This window comes from Dipteris shenzhenensis, chromosome 27 (assembly GCF_047967505.1).
Source record: "Dipteris shenzhenensis isolate YYH24624 ecotype China chromosome 27, Dip_SZ_1.0, whole genome shotgun sequence".
NCBI lineage: Eukaryota > Viridiplantae > Streptophyta > Polypodiopsida > Gleicheniales > Dipteridaceae > Dipteris > Dipteris shenzhenensis.
Window position 1 is genome coordinate 21,360,925 of NC_141622.1, and position 17,433 is coordinate 21,378,357.

Genomic DNA, 17,433 nt, shown 5'->3' on the forward strand with positions numbered 1-17,433 from the left:
CTCCTGCCACATGTCATCATTTTAGACCTTTAGCTTGGTACACCATTTACCCCTCTATTGGGGCACAATTAAACCATTTGCCCCTTGGCATTTTTACACATTTAGGTGCACCTAGGCCTGAGCACTCAGAACCACCTAGTCGATGCCAATACACCCTCACCTAGGACCTTGGTAGTTACTTCCCTTGACCATTTAATTTACGCACATAAAATATTACAGAAGTCGGTCCTCTAAGGGAAAATGCCCACCGACCTTTCCGAGGTCATGCTATCTCGGCTAGAGCATAACATTCCTTCCCTCTTCAAGCATCAGCGTCCTCGATGATGAAATCTGGGAACACTCTCCGTAGCTGATATACGAATTCCCAGGTAGCCTCCGATAGAGGTAGACCATGCCATGCAACCAACACCGTGGGTGTCTTCCGATTGCGTACTTGCATTGTTCCTCGGTCCAGGATTCTTCTTGGTTTGCATCTTGCATTATCCTCTATCTCCTGAAACAAAACAACACCTTCGATTAGTGAGTCACCTGTATGCAAAAATTTCTTTAAACGAGAAACATGAAACACTGGGTGCACCTTACACCCCTGTGGCAATTCTAATTTATAGGCTACCTTGCCTATTCTTTTTAGAATTAACCATGGCCCACAGTATCGAGGTGATAACTTAGCACACTCTCCTGCAGTCAAAGACTTAGAGTGCGAAGGAACTCTGAGAAAAACTTTTTCTCCTTCCTTAAATTCTCTAGTGGATCGGTTTACATCCGCATACGCCTTAGCTCTATCCATAGCTTGGCGGATGTTAGCTCTCGCAAGTGCTAGCATCTCCCGCATCTGAACCACAAAGTTAGCGGCACTAGGCACTTTCTGAGGTATTCCAACTATAGTTGGATTCGCTGGCCTATAACCATAGTTCAGCTCAAACGGACTAAACCCTGTAGAGGAATGTTTTCTATCATTGTAGGCAAACTCTAACAATGGCAACCACTTGTCCCATGTATGTTGCCTCAATGACACATATGCTCTAAGCATATCCTCTAAAATTTGGTTGATTCTTTCCGTCTGACCATCCATTTCTGGATGATCCCCACTACTCATTCCCAACTCAGTCCTTAGTGTCTCAAATACCGCAGTCCAAAAATGACCGGTAAATTTGACATCTCTGTCTGACACTATGGATTTTGGTAATCCATGCAAACGAAATATATGTCTAATAAACAAATCCGCCACTTGCGGGGCACTAACAGATTCTCTAGTTGGAATGAAGTGAGCCATCTTGGTAAGACGATCAACCACCACAAGGATAGAATCATATCCACCTTGTGTCGTAGGCAGCCCTACAATAAAGTCCATGGAAATGCTCTCCCACTTACTTAGTGGTATCTCCAAGGGCTGTAAAAGTCCGAGTGGCTTCACCCGCTCTGCTTTACTTACCTGACACGAAAAACAACATGTCACATATTCATGAATATGCTTTTTCATCTTTGGCCAAAAGAAATCTCGCTTCACGAGATCATATGTCTTCTCGACTCCTGAATGTCCCGCACATGGGCTATCATGGCATTGTTGAATGACTCTCTGCCTGAGATCATTCTGATTAGGTACTACTACCTTGCCATTTCTTTTTAGCATACCATCCCTTATGGCATATCTTGCATAAGTTTGGCCTTTTTTGGATGCTAGGTCATCCTTTTCCCCGGGTTTTAATATATGAGCCTTAGGCCATAGGCTCTGGACGAACTCGTCCACCTTTTGAGTTTCTCTAATCTCGGCCATTAGAGCACTCTCTAACACCGTGAAACTCATGTTATATGCATAATGCGTGACAACGCATCAGCAACTTTATTATCCTTCCCTCTTCGGTACCGAATCGTCAAATTAAACTCCTGCATGAGTTCTGCCCACCTAGCTTGGCGGCCTCTCAAGTCAGGTTGTTTACAAAAATGTTTCAGAGTATCATGATCAACATCCACATAAAACTCTGATCCATACAAATAATGTCTCCATGTTTTCAAAGCATGGACAACAACATACAACTCTAATTCATGAGTTGGCCAATTTCCAAGAGAGAGAGAAAGCTTCTTGCTTTCAAAGGCTGCTGGCCTTCCCCCTTGGAGGAGAATTGCTCCTACCGCAATGCCACTTGCATCGATTTCAAGGAAAAACGGTTTCTGGGGATCAACTATTTTTAACACCGATCCTGTGACCACAGCTTGTTTTATGGTGTTAAAACTTTCCTGTTGATTCTGTCCCCATATAAAAGGTACTTTATCTGAGGTCAGATCAGTCAATGGCGATACTATTTCGGAATATCCTTTGATATGGCTTCGATAAAATTGGACAAATCCCAAGAATGATCGTAAAGCGGTCAGACTCTGAGGGATTGGCCAAGTCAGTATCGCAGCCACTTTCTTTGGATCCATTTCTACCCCCTCAGGAGTAATTATGAATCCTAAATATTCAAGTCTAACCATACACAGTATAGTTTTCTTCTTATTTACATAAAGACTGGCTTTCCTCAAAGTACTGAACACTATTCTTAAGTGTTCATAATGCTCAATAACACTTTTACTGAATACCAGAATATCGTCAATAAAATGTACTACAAACTTTCCGATATACGGACGTAGTAAATCGTTCATAAGCATGACGAATGTAGCTGGAGCATTGGTAAGTCCAAAGGGCATTACCAAAAACTCATAATGACCAAACCTGCTTCTAAAAGCGATTTTATGCACATCCTCGGCTCTAATACGGATCTGATGGTAGCCACACTTAAGATCTATCTTACTGAAAATTACGGCCCCATGTAATGCATCTAGCAAATCATCGATCCGAGCCATCGGATACCTGTGCTTACTAGTGATATTATTCAATGCTCTGTAATCTATACAGAGACGAAAAGTATCATCTTTCTTCCTCTTTAATATCACTGGCGAAGCAAAAGGTGAAAAACTGGGTTGAATCTGCCCCAGCTTGAGGTATTCTTCCAGTTGTCTTCGCACCTCAGCTTCTTCTGTAAAGCTTAATCTATAGGGAGGTCTATTTACAGGTTCTGCCCCCGGGATAAGCTCAATTTTATGCTGAACATTCCGCTCTGGAGGTAACCCATAAGGTAACTCATCCCTGAAACAATCAGAGTACTTCTCCGATCTCTCTTTTAGCCAACTCGGCCATTTCCCCATCTTGGGTAGCCTCAGTGCTAGTCGATGCGTCATCAATCGACTCTACCGATGCTATACACAGACACAAAAACTCTTTCGGAGTCTTCCGAATTTCCATGGCTGAAATCAATGGTCCTCGAGGTAAATCCTTTTCACCTCACAAAACATATTCTACCCCGTTCATCTTGAACTGGTAAATATGCTTTTTCCAATCAATGGCTGGATTTTTTCAAAAATGCCAAGCCATGCCTAGGGCTATATCTGCGTGAGCAAGCCTGGTCAACTCAAAGTCCAGCTTCTCAACATAGTCCTGAATTCAAAGTTCCAACTGGGTAACCCTCTGGTCCCATACTTCAGTTGAACTTCCGTCCGCCATCCTGACCGTATAAGCATAGTCAGACGGACTAGTTTTCAACTTGAGCCGCTTAATACTTTGAGTTAATTACATTGTGCGTTGACGCTGAGTCAAACAACACAATCACATCATGATTGGCTACTTGCCCTTTCATTTTAATCAACTCGGGCTCATCGAAAACCGTATACCCCGTTGCTGCGCGCTTTGAAAGGATGTTATCGGGTGCACCGCTTACTAACTTGGTAACAAACACACTTAACAACACAGGTACTAACCTCTGAGAAGGTCCCGCCAATTGCATCTGCATATGTTCTGCATTGGGACTCTCCTGCATTTCCGCGTCGCATTCAGATATTATCATATTGGCCGTGCGACGGTCTTTGTTTAGTGGACAATCTTTCCACTGATGTTGCTGAAGGCAGCCGAAGCACAATCCTTCTTTCCTAGCTTTTTCTTTTTGCTCAGGGGTCAACGAGGACTTTGACCAAGCCCGGGCTGCCATTGGAGTTACTTTTCTTTTCATCCCAACGGTGGTACTTGTCTTTGTTGGTCCCTCAACCGGCTTCACCTGCTTGGTTTGGCCACTTGGCTGCGAGACACTTGTCTTTGAAGTCCATTTCCTCTGAAATCCCCCTTTTCTCGGGTACTCATGCTACCCACCAGAGTAGGTGTTGTGTGATGGGACACTTGTTGTGTAGACCGCGCTCTAGATTCACCAGGATTTACCCTGGAATGCTGTCCCTCTGCCTCCATTCTTTCAAAAGGGAAAATAGTTTTTTTTTTTTTCAACTTTCCCTTTGCTGTACAGGATTAAATCGACTGCAAACTGGAAACTGAAAATTTATATAGAAGGAAAAATTGATGCTCCCTGGAAGCTCCACGTAACGCAGATGTCCCGAAGCCTGCTCTCTGTTTCGGAATCAGCCTCAGCCCACGGGCTATTTACGTGACCACATCCCAGATGCGCAATCACCTTGAAGAACCGCTCGACCACGCTACCAAGATAACCTCTACTCTTTGCATGATGCCAACGGACGATTTGCTTCTCTGGTCCTAAACTCACCGTAAACCAGTGGGCGTCTAAACTTTCATCACCTGGCTACGTGAGCCATACGTCCCTGCAATATCCCGGAATCCTGAATTCCTTTGCGTAATACCACTACAAGCCCGCACGAACAGAGCCACCTAAAATAGCCAAGAGGCTGTCGTCGCCAAGAGCCCGTCAGTGCCCGTCAATGCCCATCGCCGCCCATCGTCAGCCTACCCCATTGATTTCCGTCGCACGTCCTAATACCCTGCGCTTCCTTCATACGCAACCCGTATGAATCCCCTCGTCCAGCCTGAACGCTCTGACACCAAATGATACACTAATTACTACTATCAGTTCCTTTCGTCGAATCACGGGCAATCACAGGGGATGACATCGTATTTTTCCTCCCATCCTCTCTCATGGATTGCATGCACACAAAGATACGTAATTCCTTTTTCCTTCATGCCTATCCACAAGGCCACAATTCCCTAGATGGTTCCCTCCTACCACATGTCATCATTTTAGACCTTTAGCTTGGTACACCATTTACCCCTCTATTGGGGCACAATTAAACCATTTGCCCCTTGGCATTTTTACACATTTAGGTGCACCTTGGCCTAAGCACCCTCACCTCACCTAGGACCTTGGCAGTTACTTCCCTTGACCATTTAATTTACGCACAGAAAATATTACAGAAGTCGGTCCTCTAAGGGAAAATGCCCACCGATCTTTCCGAGGTCATGCTATCTCGGCTAGAGCATAACATGGTCAAGGACAAACTCTCAGCAGCTGGTCAGTCTATGGATTCTACCAAGACGGCTAGGCTATTGCTTGGCATGCTTCCCAGGAGCTACAAAAGCTTTGATACTACAATGATTACAGGGAGAGAGTCGGTGCTGATTACTTTCGAGGAACTAGTACCTTTGCTTCTACAAGAAAAGGCTCTGGAAAAGAAGTACGAAGGCAGATCCAGTAAGGACAAGGCCTTTACCGCTCTGGACAAGAGCAAAGGAAAGGGGGAAAGGCAAGCCTAGCAATGGCAAGCCCAAGAAGAACAATCTGAGGATGATGGGGACACTTCAGATGGTGAGACTAAGAAGAAGAGAGAGCATTAGAAGAAGCGCTTCTACTGTGATCTACCAGGGAACTTAGCAAAGGACTACATGAAAAAGAAGGGAAATCAAAAGAGGAAGAAAAATTCCAATTCTAAAGCAGAGGAAAGAGTCCAATTCAGAATCAGGAGTCAAAGAATTCAACAAATGCGTAGTTAAGAAACAGCTTTTCTTGGTGACAATGTCTGCCATTGAGAATTGGTCTAGAGAGGAGTTCAAAGACTTTATGAAGATGAATGACAGCACTGAGTGCTTGGATTCTTTTGGTTGCTTGGCTAGTATTACTGAACACGAGGGAGGATTCCTTGGAAGGACCTATGGATTCAAGGTCAGATGGAAGCTGTAGTACTACAAGGGGCATTACAAGACTACACAGGGAATTGAGTGTGTGACCATGGGGTGCATGGTTTGCTTTCAGAGCAAGCAGGCAAGGAGGAGGAATTTCTAGTATGTGCTATTCAGCCCTCTAGGCCAGACATTGTTTCAGTTATTATGTCCCTCTTCAGAGGCCCACTATATATCCTCCCTCTGATGAGAGTGAGTGAGGCTCTCTCCCTGTTACACGATTGCTAGTTTTTTGTAGAACTTTCCCAATTTCGTTTAGAGTAAACGCTTAAAAGAGGGGGAAAATGCTATGTACCTCAAAGCTAAAAGAAGAAGGCTAACGTGGGACTAGAGAGTTGAACACTAGCGAAGGGCTAGTTGGCTTATATTTAGCTAGGACGCTTTCCATAATGTGGGATGCTCTTCTATATAAGAGTGGCCAAGGCTATTGTGTTCGTATTCAGTATCTACACGCCACTGTATGCTCTGGTCTGGACTTTGAGCCTAGGCTCCTGCCTACCTTCCACATGGCGGATTACAAGATATTATGCTGAAGGTTCCTTATGAACGGTTCTAGTGGCGAGGGATGTCAAAGCTATGGGCATAGCCTTGTGATTCGGCTGTGTTTAGGGTTAGATCCAAGTGGGCATGCATTATAATCCCCTGCCATGTGGATTAACTAGGGTGCTTTCCTAGAGGACTCCCCAGTTTGCATGGAATGATTACAAAGTGCTGACATTTTGTCCCTTATAGCAAATAGCCTACTGGTCTGTGAGAGAGTAACCTCAGAATAAGAGACCCAGTAAGGCCTGTCATTCTGCAACTGCCCTATAATTAAGATTAGTTGAGAAAGTTTAAGATATGCAAATTTTGCCTTCAGATTTCACCGGAGTATAATTATGCTCGTCTCACCTTCGCCTCAGATTCCTTAAAACTTGAACCCAGGAATTGTTTCCATTTTGACCGAAAGCAAGGGGTGCTTCAAAACCAATACAAACAACATGCTCCACTCTTCACAACATTTCCTAAAGCTACTAATTGAAGATCAACCCTGCAGAATAGATTTCCACATGACATGCTGTTGAAAACTCCTAAAAGTCCGAACATACTGTTATCAGATGTCCATTGTCCCACAAAAGCATGTCATAGGAATTATCTACATGCTTTCCACCATTACTGAGGTGGTTAAAGGAAAAGCCCGAAATTTACTATTTCTGGAACCACACACACCAGTCTCACTCCCACTTCTACAAGACCGGATTGTTGTACAACCCTCAAAAGAAAATATAACACACCTCATGCAGCAAATTTGTGCCTTCACTTGACATGTAGAATATGCGCTTAATGGCTGCCGGAAGCCTGCTCGAAGAATGCATGACCTACCATAAAATCAAATACATTAGGGAGTCTCAATGAGAACTCTGTACCATTATGGAGAATAATTAGAAACCAAAAATCTATGCATGCACATGCCCTCTAAAGCTGGTATGAATGCACTGTTATGCAAATGTAAAGAGAAACCTTGTTCACAGAGTGTGGGATTTCCACAGAATCCAAAGCAAATGGATGAGATATCTCATTCTGCCCACGAATAACTGTCCCGTCCTGTTTGGAAGAAGGACATGAAGTGAGAAAATAAATTAAATTTCAAGAACAGGTTTCAAAAGACTTAAAATGGAAAAAGACGGGAACACAATGGGAAAGTATCCCCTAGCAAGAAATGAGCTACAAGATTATAAGTCCATAACTAGCAGGTCCACGAGCCACCCTTCTACATTCTTGACAGTTCCCTTTCATAAGCCCACCACCGATCACACCAATGAAAAATCCTAAAACTAAATCTAAAGATGTATGCCACCCACTACTTTCAAAAGAAACAAGCAAATATGCAACCACTTACATATGATTGAGCGAGAGAAAATCAGCACAAATGTCAAGAGGCATCATGACTCACTTGTAGTTCGCACCCAAGTGTGAGGCGGTCATTTGTACAAATAACAGGAAGGACAAAACTATCTGTTGGAATCTGGGAAACGCGAGAAAATAAAAAAATCGCCGCATCTAGTGACTGGAAGAAAATCCGAGCTCCAGCAAAGAAGAAATTTCCTATACTGCAGAAGTGCAAAATTAAGAATGAGAGATCGCATAATAATAATAATTAGCAAAAATGAAAGAGACTCTTTAAATCAGGATTCTCATGTTATCTATACAAATGGAAGTTGAAATTTACAAGTTTGAAATGATTTGCAAGTAGAACCAGTGTGTTGATACTTTACAACATGGATACCAAATATCATGAAAACGAGCCACCACAGGCATGACCATTCATCATAAGGTCAGGTATGACACTGTGAAGTCCAGCAGCAAAGTCATCACAAAGTTGCACTCAAGCAAGCTGCATCTAAAAAGTGTTCTGCCTCATTCACATACAGAACTTCCAACACCAATAGACATCTGCTCAAAGAAGACAAGTTTAACCAAAAGGTACCCCGCACCCCCACAAAGGGTAATGTAAAGGGTGAAGTTCAGACAACAAACCCCAAAATCTGAGATTTCTATTAATCACAAGCAACACCACGATCCATTTTCAAATCCTTATATATGGGACACAACCAACACCCTAAAAGCAGGGACCCCATCTGCACAACTTCTTACTTGAAAAGAAATATGATAATTCCAAGTACCTTCCATTACTAAAACAGAACCTTTCGCTTGAGCGAGATAGAATCTACAAAACCACAAACATTGAGCCATTTTCAGTTTTCCATTACAAGACGGGCAGCTTTCTGAGAGCCACCATGAATCAAATACACGCCCTAAGATTGCTATGTCAAAGTTATGCTGTTAATATGGAAATTTTGAAACAATGAAAGAAAATTTGAGAGTGAGTTCTTCAAGAGTTTCTAAAACTACTAGAACCAAGCAAGCTAAATGGCTTCGATTATTTTCCCCAAAATCATCGATTATTTTCCCCAAAATCAACCCCTCTTATTAATGAAAGATGGTCCCATTCGTCGCAACTCACACAAGCCCCCAAAAAGAAAAAAAGGTTATCAGGATTACAGAACAGGAAAAAACGAGGCTGTTCATTTAGTATAAACGAAGAGGAGCCAGCCAAGCGGATGACAATTTCAGATGTCATAGTATGGAGAAATTGCTTTGGGTTCAAGCACAGCCCCACTACAGGTCTGATGTAAGCTTAGCATGGTGATTTTTTCAGAGCCTGAAGCTTCCTGTAGAGGGCTAGATCCTGCATGAGAGACTTCATGGCTTCAATTAGCAGTTTTCATCTATGAAACATTTAGCCTAACTCTCAAATCTCACATAAAGTGGGCACAATGCTTTTAAATACTGATAATGTGATCTCTATAGATGCAAATACCTTTTCTTGCTTTTTGACAAATAGTATAGATATCCTTCCTGACATTTGGGAGTATTGCATTAGTTTGTCTAGAGGATTACAGCAGCCAATACTGTTGTTTTTCCCCCAAGGCACTCTAAAGCCAACATCACCTTTACGTTTTCTTGCCCGTTCACTACATCAAAGATATTGTTCAAGGTTATTAATCTCCTTGCTATAATATTGACAGGTCTCTAGAACAATCACAAATTTGCTAGTCACTACCAAACCAGTGCTCACTCCATGAGTTAAGCACCAAGAATATGAAGAAGCCCTTGTGTGGGTATCAATCCTTCCAAAGACAATCTTGACTAGATTATTTGGACCTCCTCCGTGCAAGCTCAGATTTCAGTCTTGAGCTAGTGCGCACCATTGGTTAGACCCCCAGTTATGTCTAACAAGGACATAGCATTCTCAAAGGCTTTCAACAAACAAAATCTTTGAGAGATGAACTCAGGATATCACTCCCTATGGGACTCCAAAGCTTCCCAACTATTGTCATCTTTACTACACGTAATTTTATTTTTTTCAAACTATAATCTAGAATCGCCTTGGTTCATAAAAAATATAGGATAACAAGACCTCTAAGCAGATCAGTTCATCTATCGATGAGTTATAGTCTCCTCCCAATTTCTCTTTTGGACTTTTTACATCACGAGGAATTCCAGCTTACGTGTGACCCTCATTGTGTAGGATGCGGGGAGCAATCAAAGGAAGCTGGAATGCAAGGAGGAGACAACAAGCTGAAGAAACTGAACTGTACTTGCAAATGGATAACTCGCATAGACTTCTTCAAGTAGATCACCGTGAAGGAAAGCTGTCTTAATGTTAAGTTGGTGAACCACCCAATGGCAATGATACATCTAATGGTCGTGATACGAGACATGGGAGAAAAGGTCTCGTCAAAGTCAATGTCATGTTGCTGTGCATAGCCTTTTGCAACAACAAGGCAGGCTTTGTACAATCTACGTTCCCATCAGGTTTCCACTTCACCTTGTAAACCCACTTAGTGCCAATTGTGCGCTTGCCCTTATGCTATTTGCATGAATAGAATCAAGTTCAGCTCTCATGGCATCCATCCATTCCTTGCCATCAAATGCATCCTTATGGCATAAGGGTTCTTCATTACAAGCAGTGGCAATCAAGCACATTGCCATGCATATGTTTTTGACTACCTCTTGTGCGGGCAGCCAAGGGCTGAGCTTGCTTGCTGTCCATGAGAGTCTCCAAGAGCCACCTTGAAAATGTTTTATGCCATCTAATGGCAACCCTCTCCTCTGCAAGTAGCCCAGTTTTGACGACTCTGCTCCTCTGGCAAGAGCAAGAAATTCACAAGCAATCAGCTTCCTTCCCGAGGAGGGCGAAAAAGCAGCCTCAGACCAGACCAAGTCGGCCTAGTTGGGATGATCAGGTCAGTTGGTTGACTGGTCAGTTCACCATGTTAGCCAATCGGTTGACCCAATCGGCTGACCAGGCCCTATATTAGGGGCCTCAGCCCCCCCATTTTGGGGATTCGGTCTTCATCCATTTCTGGCTTCAGCAGCATCAGTTCATGGACAGCAGCACGGCGCATCAGATCCAGCATATCCCACAGCCATGGATGCAGCAAAAGTCGCCCATCATCGTACTCCCTCTAGTTCAGCGTACAGTTTTCTGCATGAGACGGGACATTGATTTGTATCCATTTTGTATCCGGTAATAGGACAAAATCTTTATCAAGTTTTTTAGCACTGTATATAGTTGTGGGTAGGCACATAGTTGTACACATCCAAGATAGGTGTGGGCTTTTGTCATTTGTGGATTTTTCTTTCACAAGCATGATGGACTAATGTATATATTTTTTGAGATAATAAAGTATGTTTTGCAGGGACTTCATGGGAAATGATGAAATGCAATGTGGTTGTACCAGACTTCCAGAGCAAGGGTATCCACTGTGTGGTCAAGTGAAATGTTTTTGGGGTCATGAAAATCAAGTCATGAAGGGTTTTTTAATTTTATTTTCCTGAGTCAATGTGCACTTGCATGTTCCGGGAATTTGATATGTTTTGGTGCCCATGTCAAGGGGCTTTTCATGTGTGTGTACGGGGGTGCATGCAAGCTTTAATGTGCATGCTAATGTGTGTGGGAATTGTGTGACTAAAGGTCCAAAATGTGCATTTAACGTGATTTGGGGGAAATGTCTTGAGAGTGGTATAATGTCACTGATGAGAAGGCAAATTAGGCTGAGGTGGCTGGACTGATTAGGAAGGCACCCTGCTCATGCAAAGATGGCTACGTGATGGATGAAGAGAGGCTTCTAGTCGACGAGCTGGACGTAGATGAAGGTGACAGCTTGCAGGAGGATTCGGGAAGGAGTTCGTGGGCACCTGGAGGATGATCACGTAAAGAAGGGAAGGAGAACGGGGATCGTGTACGAGAGAGGCTACTAGGCAGTGAGTAGAAGAGAGCTTTGTGACGGTGGAGGCGTCGCCACAGAACAAGCGGGAGGACCTTGGAAGGGCTGGGAGCTTCATGAGCTCTGAGAACAAGGGTAGCCTTGCATCGGGTGACGTGCGTGGGTTGAGGGCCGGAAAGAGCCGTACAGGTTGTACGGGCTGCAAAGGAGATTGGTACGGGCTGGTACGGAATCTCAAGCATGGGCTTTGTACGGGCTGCAATACGAGGTTGTACGGGCCTTAATTGCTGATTGGTACGGGCTGGTAGTACGGTGCCTTGATTGCAGGCTGAACGGGCACGTACGGGTCATTAAAGATGTCTTCTACGAGCTGTACGGAGGATGGTCGTCATTAAATGCAGACTGTACGGATTACTATGCATGGTTGTACGGGGTGTAAGTACCTGCTGTCATACGTATGATTGTACGGCTGCTTGTACGGTGAATGTACCTGCAAGTTTACAGATGATTGTACCCGCCAGTTCTTCTTTTGAACAGCTTGTGGGCTTGGGGGTCTTGCTGGCCATTAAGCAGTGGGCTGTGGGTTCATAGTATTCTGAGGCTGACTGTTTTCTGAGTTTTTTTTGGGGGGAAGTTCAGTTCTAAGTTCAATCTGTTTCGGGCTGTGTAGTCTTTCCCCTCTTTCAAAGAGTCTGTGTGTGTTCTAGTCAAATTGTGTGGGAGATTGACTTGTTATTTGTGTGCTCTTCTGGATATCTGCTCTGGAACCTGGTTCATAAGCTCATCATCTACGAGCCCGCATTGCAGCTGATCCCTGTGAAGTCTCACCTATCTGACGTGGTGAAGTACATAATTCCTGGTTGTCTTTCTATATTTTTCCTTATCATCTTTTTTGGTGATCCTGCTGGGGACAAGAGGAGTTTTGAATTGAGATTGGGTACTCAAGACAAAACGGCCCAAAAGAATTGGCTGGGGAATGTTGCTTGAATTTATGTGTGGTTAGGGATTGAAACTATGAAGACAAAGCCTCGTATGAGAGTGGTTCATTGTGAGTTATGTGGGGAGTGTGGACACAGGAGAGATAGATGCCTTGATGTTGAACTTCGGGTGATACGTCTCCGTGCTAAGATTCAAAAGGCTTTGAAAGTGATTGCTCTTAGGAAGAAGAATGCCAATCAGATGCAGGGTAAGCTTTCTTCAGTAGAGTGATTATTTTCGCTTTCTTCCCAGAAGAGGTTGGGTGGTATTTATGGTTGGAAGTGTGTTTGAGAGAAGTCAGTTAAGAGGAGAGATGGCTCATGAATTTCCTCGATTTCATGGATTGCCCAATGAAGACCCAGAGAGATTTTTAGAGTGCTTGGAGTTTACAGCTCTTATTAAAGACAGGAATGCTCCAGGAGTTCTTCTTCAGATTCTATCCTTTTGTCTGTTGGGAGAAGCGAGAACTTGGCTGCAGACTTTCTCTGCAAGGATGCGTGATGATCAGGGTGCTCACAGAAAACCGACTTATCCAGAGGTGAGGACAGCTTTCCTGGACAAGTTTATGTGTATTAGAGATCCTGATGGCATCTGGAGAGAGCTATGTTTATTGCAGCAACAGCCGACTCAGTTAGTGGATGAGTATGTCGGTAAGTTCACTGTGTTGTGGAATAAATGGCAGGTGGCCTTATTACCTGAAGTTCCTCCCAGAGTCATAAAAAAGGATAGGTTTGTTGCTGGTCTGAAGTCGGAGATTAGGATAAAGATTGAATGTAAAGAGCTGGTCACTTATGAGGATGCTCTCAGGGTAGCAAAAGAGAAGGAGAGGAAGCAGATAAGATTGTCACAAATGATGCAAGAGATGCCAATGGTTCAGCATGTGCCTGAAATTATCTCTCATGTGAAGCCAGAAATACGAAAGCCTGAAGTCAAGAAGGAGGAGAATATGAAAGAAGAAATTCATGAAATGTCGGAGCTTATGAAGAGTTTGAGTTTGAACTTGATGAATGGTAGGGGAAGAGGTAGATCATCGGGTGGTTATGGTAGAGGCAGCATGCCTTCTTCAAATAATTCAGGCTCGTGGCAGGCAGGACGAGGTCAAGGGTCATTTGCACCTTGTATTCAGTGCTTTAATTGTGGAGAGTGGGGACATTACAGCACACACTGTGATAAGCCTCCTCGTGCTGGAGGTGATGTTTATCCATTGCCAACAGGGTTAAATAACAGGATGAATGATCATAGTGTAGAAGTAAAAGATGCAAGTCAGCCTAGTACCTCTGGAATCTATAAAGCCACCGCAGAAGAGAAAGGGAAAGGTAAGGCAGTTACATTTGGCTTGTTGGAGTTGGAGGAAGTTAAAGATGTCATGCCATTAGGGAAGAGAGATAGAGAAGAGGAGGTTGGTCCGAGTGCAAAGAAGGGGAAGCAGTCTGAGGAGATGATGACCTACCAAAAGAAGAAGAGCAGGAAGCCCAGAAGGAAGTATAGAACTGTAGATTATCCCATGGGGAAGGAGCAGGGAGATTATGATTTGGTGGAAGATCTTTCAGCGAGGAAACTGAACATTACATTTGCTCAAATGATTGGTCTATGCCCAAAGCTTAAAAAAGAATGGAGGCAGGCTGTAAATCCAGCAAAGAAGAACTCTCATAAAGGTACAATTAAGCTGATGTCTGTCTCAGAGTTGAAAATCTTTTACCTGCTGTAGAAGCCTCGCATAAAGGAAAGGGTTTTGGAGAGGCCTATACAGATGGAGGTGCACAGATTTGTGTGATTACCCAAGCTTGTGTGGAAAGATTAGGATTGAAGATATCCCGCTCCTCTAGTGCAAGACATGAATGTCTGCAGACTTGGGGGTGGGCAAAATGATAGGACAAAATCTGTATCAAGTTTTTTAGCTCTGTATATAGCTGTGGGTAGGCAATAGTTGTACACATCCAGGATAGGTGTGGGCTTTTGGCATTTGTTTTAGAGCTTAGGGAATTGCAATGGACTCAAGGTATTGAAAGGGTAGTGCTTTGAAAGGGCGCCTTGGATATTGCTTTAGGGATTAGGGTATCACAAGCGGCTTAAGATATACCACTCATTGCTCTATGCACTCTTAAGTGAGTAGGCACATGGGTATAGGGCTTAAGGTATACTAGGGCTGAGTGGGTAGGGGTGACTCAAGTAATAGACTTAAAGTAGAGTAAGGATATAAAAGAGGACTTGAGTAAGGATAATAGAAGATTAATGATGCAAGCGCATTCTTCTACCTTCCACAAAGTCCGCTATTCATTTAGCACTTGTCTCCAGCTACCATTCTATACCATCCCCAACCTCCCATAATTCAAAAGCTAAGAGGCAATTCTGAACCTTGTGCTTCAAGATGTGATAGTTATATAACCCTTCCAGCTTGTTGCATCACTAATTATCTGATCACTTACAGACGTTATTTTGAGCTCAAAGTTTATCAGACTACAACCAAAATGAGCACAAAACCTGTATTTCCTTCACACACAACAAATGGGCTAATCTCTTGCTGAGCTGAAGTGTAATATATTGCACAAACACAAAAACCCCAATCTTTACAATGAATTCCTGCAAAATCATGAATCCAAACGCATCCAAAACTGCAAATTTCTGTAACAATAGCTCACAAAATTATTACAACCTGCAAGACAACAATATTCTGCCCTTTCCCACAGTTTATTGTGTAACATGCATTTTCAGCCTCCGCCTTGGTTCTTTATTAGCTCACTTTGAGCTGTTTTTTCCTCATGCATTGCATGATGCACTCCCGCATTTGAGCTTGCTCTCGCGGTTTTCATTCATACTTAATGAAGTAATTTTCTTGAAAAAAAAAATTTCTACAATGAAAATACAAGAGAAAAACGAAAGAGAAGAAAAATTGGCTAACCAAAATTTTTGAAAACTAAAGGTAGACATATTTAGCAAGCAAAGCAAAGCTTATGTCGTCACCGGTGCCTAAGCATAAGCAGCTATATTGTATTTCTAAAGACCCGTGGAGTCTCTTGGGCAAACCCGGTGCTTATTAAAATACGTCAAATAAACAAAAGGGAAAGATAACAAGAAATAAAGAAGAAAGGAACAAGGTGACTAAGCAAAAATAAACAAACAAATCAAGAAACAAAAGAGACCAAAAAAAAGGAATAAAAAATCTCCCTCTCCCTCTGTCTCTCTCTCAAGTCTAAATGAAAGAAAGAATGACAGAAACAATGAATTATTTAAAATCTTAAACACTAAAGGAATCACTTGTGATTCCTACAATAATGATGCAATATTAAAGTCCTTACGTAGAAAGCATATGCGTACTCAATTTAACTATTTTTCAAAACTAAAACAAAAACGGTCTGTCCAGCTCCCCGGTTTTTGTTTTCAGCTTATGTTCAATCATTCTAAACATACCTAAGGCCAATACACCGTAGATAAAAGACTTCATATCTAAGATTGCGTACTATTTTCATTATTTTTCTTGGATTATACCTCTTCTATACTAGCAAAGTGGTCACACCACCACATTATCTGTTTTTTGCAAACTTTGCTCAATGGCAATACACTATTTGCAATTTCAGACAAGGCTGTCCTTGCCCACAACTTTCACAAATGATTCACATAACAAGGTGATACCAGCCCAAAAATTTCACGTCACATTATTTTGCATTTTCTATGAAGATAAACTTACTTGACTTTGAAAATATATAAGGAAGGCCTGGATAGTCTCTCGATAAGGCCCAGAAACACCTTCCCAAAGACTATTCTCCCCTTCAACAATTGTGTACCTACAAATCATATTGAAATAAGTGGTGAACAAAATTTTGTAAGAATTCCATGGTATCTAATCTTTTACCGATTAACCACGGACATGAAAAAAAAAAAAAGAGGACACGTGGTAGCTTGGAGAAAGAGGGGCTGCCACGTGTCACAAATAGGGACGATTGCAGATTGTTCAAAGGGGAGAGGTCGATGGGAAGGAGATGGAGCTCGAAAGGTCAAAGGTTGGGGGTTTGATGTATGGTACCCTCAAGAGATTGAGAAATGAACCGGATGGTGTCCTTAGAAAACCCCTAGGAATGGAGTCGTTGGAGCCTTTAGTGGGAGCCCTATCCGTCTATCCCATCAACAAGAGGAGCCTGCGCTCGAGTGAGAGGGAGGGCAGGATTGCAACAAGGTTTAAAGGCCTTGGTTGGTGGATTGATGACAAGGCTAGATAGAAGCAAAGAGCGGGTGAAAGTGAGGGACTCCCGATTGAAGCATTTGGCAAATTGCAAAGCGGAAGCTTGAGATTTGGAGCGCTCGAGTGAGAGGGAGGATAGGATTGCGACATAGTTTGGAGGTCTTCGTTGGTGAACCAATGTCAAGGCTAGAGAGAAGTGAAGAGCGGGTGAAAGCGAGGGACTCCTAATCGGCATCCATGTACAAAACGCCTCTCAAATCAAGCCATGTTTGGGGGGATAATAACGAACGTATTGCAGGTAGTGACTACGTACACCACCACCACCAAACTTTGCAATCAATTCCATCAACCAGCATTTGTACAAAGCTAGTGTGATTCCATCAACCAGCATTTGTACCTGCAAAGTTAGTGCGAGCACTAGGTTTTCTTCTAAGGTTCGGCCTGATCGTACAAGAACTGCCAGTATACTTCCCCTGCCTCAGCGTATATCCCTTAATTAT

General features: G+C 43.0%; 1 protein-coding gene across 7 annotated transcripts in view; it reads right to left on the bottom strand.

Annotated features, from left to right (window-relative positions):
• The window catches only part of MEE18 (maternal effect embryo arrest 18), a 74,226-nt gene that overhangs the window by 29,556 nt on the left and 27,237 nt on the right, over positions 1–17,433 (bottom strand). For all 7 annotated transcript variants that reach the window (XM_087398557.1, XM_087398559.1, XM_087398562.1 and 4 more), the window contains exons 4-8: positions 16,442–16,538; positions 8,668–8,711; positions 7,938–8,094; positions 7,505–7,588; positions 7,279–7,362 (exon numbers count right to left, since the gene is read on the bottom strand). In XM_087398557.1, coding sequence (XP_087254683.1) covers positions 7,279–7,362; positions 7,505–7,588; positions 7,938–8,094; positions 8,668–8,711; positions 16,442–16,538 — 466 coding nt within the window. The remainder of the gene's footprint in view (positions 1–7,278; positions 7,363–7,504; positions 7,589–7,937; positions 8,095–8,667; positions 8,712–16,441; positions 16,539–17,433) is intronic.